The 3,617-nt window shown below is 40.4% G+C and overlaps 1 protein-coding gene across 1 annotated transcript in view; it reads left to right on the forward strand.

The window, feature by feature from the left end:
- The first annotated feature begins 272 nt into the window (after positions 1-272).
- Positions 273-3,617, forward strand: part of CCZ1B (CCZ1 vacuolar protein trafficking and biogenesis associated homolog B (S. cerevisiae)) — a 29,193-nt gene continuing 25,848 nt past the window's right edge. The window contains exons 1-5 of the mRNA XM_011985841.1: positions 273-624; positions 716-809; positions 1,101-1,178; positions 1,885-1,932; positions 3,206-3,289. Of these exons, the coding sequence (XP_011841231.1) occupies positions 488-624; positions 716-809; positions 1,101-1,178; positions 1,885-1,932; positions 3,206-3,289 (441 nt within the window). The 5' untranslated portion in view covers positions 273-487. The remainder of the gene's footprint in view (positions 625-715; positions 810-1,100; positions 1,179-1,884; positions 1,933-3,205; positions 3,290-3,617) is intronic.

Raw genomic sequence — 3,617 nt, forward strand, 5'->3', positions numbered from 1 at the left:
ATCTCAGAAAAAGAAAAAAAAAAAACTTGTCAGTTCAAATGCCTGGGAACTGACTGGATTTAATTTTCAGGGAGCTGTGTGTCTACAGATGTGCACACTTTTATTTCTTATAAGCCTTGGTGTATTACAAATTACCACCAGGAAAGAAATCTAGAGACTGAGTTTTCATAGAAATTACCTGGTGCTGCTTCAGATATAACGTGACTAACTGAATATCAAAACTGCCTTTCTGGCTGGTGGGCAGTATTTGCACATGACGAGATAATTCCTGTTTTTCTTACTATTTTAAATAATAGAGACGAGGTCTCACTGTGTTGCCCAGGCTGGTCTTGAACTCCTGAGCTCAAGTGATCCTCCCGCCTCAGCCTCTCAAAGTGCTAGGATTACAATTCCTGTTTTTCTGAAACGTTTTTGTTTTGTTTTGTCATTAGCATGTGTGACACAAGAGGTCGACATTGAACTTAGCGTTTTCAGTAGCTAAGATGAAATGTTTATATTAATGTGCTTCTGTTTCTTCATGTTTCAGGAGGAAAATAAGATTTTATTTTATCATCCAAATGAGGTAGAAAAGAATGAAAAGATTAGAAATGTCGGATTGTGTGAAGCTATTGTACAGTTCACAAGGTAATACCTTTAAGTTTGCCTTTTAGAGTTCAGTGAATTCTTAAAACTTCTGCTGGAGAATTGTCTCAAACATATTTTTTTAACCTTTTAGGACCTTTAGCCCATCAAAACCTGCAAAATCTTTACATACCCAGAAGAATAGACAGTTCTTCAATGAACCAGAAGAACATTTCTGGATGGTCATGGTATTTACATACACAGTGTATCTTTCTGAAATTGTATGGTGAAGTTATGGGTGATCTTTACTATTCAGAGTTTGGGAAAGTTCTCTGGCTGTTGCATCCAAGTAACATTAAAATAAAATTAGTTGGAATTTTAAAGTCAAGTTCTTCCTATTTGCTTTATTTGTTCTTGGGGCTGTTTTAAGAAGTTGTGTTTCTGGTGCTATAGCATGTTCAAAGTTTTTAAGTTAAGGCAAAATAAAAACCATGGTATAATGAATTCATTGTATAATTTCAGTTTATCAAACTTTGCAGGTTGTTCGGAATCCTATAATTGAAAAACAGAGTAAAGATGGGAAACCAGTTATTGAATATCAAGAAGAGGAGTTGTTGGTAATGTGTCATTATTTATTTATTTATCTTAGATGTATTACTGAGTATGTTGAATCCCTCAATTGGTCGGATTTAAACTCGGTGGCTTTTGCGGAAGTTTCTCGGGGTATATAGCAAAGGTTTATGTTTATCGTTTACATGAGCACGGTCTTTTTAAAATGTATATGCACCCTATCTCACTAATACCTTCTACTCTTCATCTACATTGAAAGCCCTCCTAAAGTAAGGCTTACTGAGTCACAAATTAGAATTTAAACACTTCTGCCTGGGAACAGTGGCTCACACCTATAATCCTAGTACTTTGGGAGGCCGAGGCGGGTAGATCACTTGAGGTCAGGGGTTCAAGACCAGCCTGGCCAACATGGCGGAACCCTGTCTTTACTAAAACTATAAAAATTGGCCAGGAATGGTGGCGCACACCTGTCATCCCAGCTACTCAGGAGGCTGAGGCAGGAGAATCGCTTGAACCAGGGAAGCAAAGGTTACAGTGAGCCAAGATTATACCACTGCGCTCCAGCCTAGACAACAGAGTGAGCCTCCATCTCAAAAAAAAAAAAAGTAAACACTTTTTTTCAGCACACAACTATTGTGGGACCAAGTTTATAAACATTATACCGTTACGTCAAGAGTCAGTGTAGCTTTGCCATCTATCCAGTAGACATTGTGTTCCCTTGAATTGAGATCTGTGCTGTTTTTGTGTTTGCAGGACAAGGTTTATAGTTCAGTGCTACAGCAGTGCTACAGCATGTACAAGGTAAGCCTGGCATTCGTTTCTGAGAGTCCAACCAGTTACCCCTATTTATAGGCTCCAGGGTTGTTTAAAGAGAAATCTTTGAATGACTGCAAAGTGACTGTGTATTTATCTTAGAGAAGAAAATAATGAGGCCTTGGAAACAGGTAGTGAGGTTTATGCCCAAATTTATTCAGCGAGTATTGAACTCCCTTCCCTCTCTCAGCCTCATAGTGGGAATGTGTCCCCCACTGATGAAAAAGTGTGTCTCTGTCCTCAAGGAACGTACAGAATGCAGATAATTTCATGATTTAAACATTTCAGTGAGGCAGGGCATAGTGTATCACACCTGTAATTTCAGCATTCTGGGAGGCTGAGGCGGGAGGATTGCTTGAGCCCAGGAGTTCAGGACCAGTCTGGGCAATATAGCAAGACCCCATCTCTACAAAAAATTTTTGTACAAGTTAGTCAGGTGTCATGGTGCATGCCTGTAGTCCCAGCTACTTGGGAGGCTGAGGTGGGAGGATCGCTTGAGCCTGGGAGGTCGAGGCTGCAGTGAACTGTGATTGCGCCACCACACTCCAGCCTGAGTGACAGAACGAGATTCCATCTCAAAAAAAAAAAAAAAAAAGGATAAAAATGGTGATTCCATTCATTGAAAGAAAACTGAAAAATAAAAAATAAAAATTTGGGTGATATTACTTATGTAAATTGAAACTTCAGGGTAAGTTGAAATTTTTGAAAGATGCCTAGAGCAATTAGGTGGTTTCATAAATAAGACAGCATCACTTAACAGTATTTTTTGTAACTTACATTTTTAACTCAACTTTTCTCATTTAAATATTTTCTCTATTGAAAAGAACTGGGAGATTTAATGAGCTGAATTAATCATCTAAAGGAAAGGCCGGACGCGGTGGCTCACGCCTGTAATCCCAGCACTTTGGGAGGCCGAGATGGGGGGATCATGAGGTCAGAAGATCGAGACCATCCTGGCTAACACGGTGAAACCCCATCTCTACTAAAACTGCAAAAACAAAATTAGCCGGGCATGGTGGCAGGCATCTGTAGTCCCAGCTACTCAGGAGGCTGAGGAGGGAGAATGGCGTGAACCCAGGAGACGGAGCTTGCGGTGAGCTGAGATCATGCCACTGCACTCCAGCCTGGGTGACAGAGTGAGACTGTGTCTCAAAAAATAATAATAATAATCTAAAGGAAAAAAAGAACTTCTTCTAGTTCTGCTGAAAAAGTGAGCGTATGAAATTGATTGTTTTTTTCCTGTGGTCTTTTACCTCATTAGCTTTTTAATGGAACATTTCTGAAAGCCATGGAAGATGGAGGCGTTGAGCTTCTGAAAGAAAGATTAGAGAAATTCTTCCATCGGGTAAGTACTTTGAATTTCGTTTATAACTTTAGTGAGCATTCAGCAGATTTTTAGAGAAATATGGACAGACAAGTTTGTTTCTTATGTACAAAAAACCCAGAACTTGAAAGTGGCAAAGAGCCTGAGACGGACAGTCGTAAAACTGGAGCAGCGAGGAGGCGCGTGAGGCGTGTGCTCTGGACCCTCCCTCCAGCTGTAAGGCAGAGCTTCCTGCGTTCGCCCGGGGCTCTTAAAGAGTCCTGGAGTCATCGTTTGGCCTCCTTGTGTTTTACCTGCGTCTGTCCTGGGCTTACTCAACAGCCGTCTTTTGTGTGATGGATCAGTTGAT

Source organism: Mandrillus leucophaeus, unplaced genomic scaffold (assembly GCF_000951045.1).
Source record: "Mandrillus leucophaeus isolate KB7577 unplaced genomic scaffold, Mleu.le_1.0 Scaffold29, whole genome shotgun sequence".
Lineage (NCBI taxonomy): Eukaryota > Metazoa > Chordata > Mammalia > Primates > Cercopithecidae > Mandrillus > Mandrillus leucophaeus.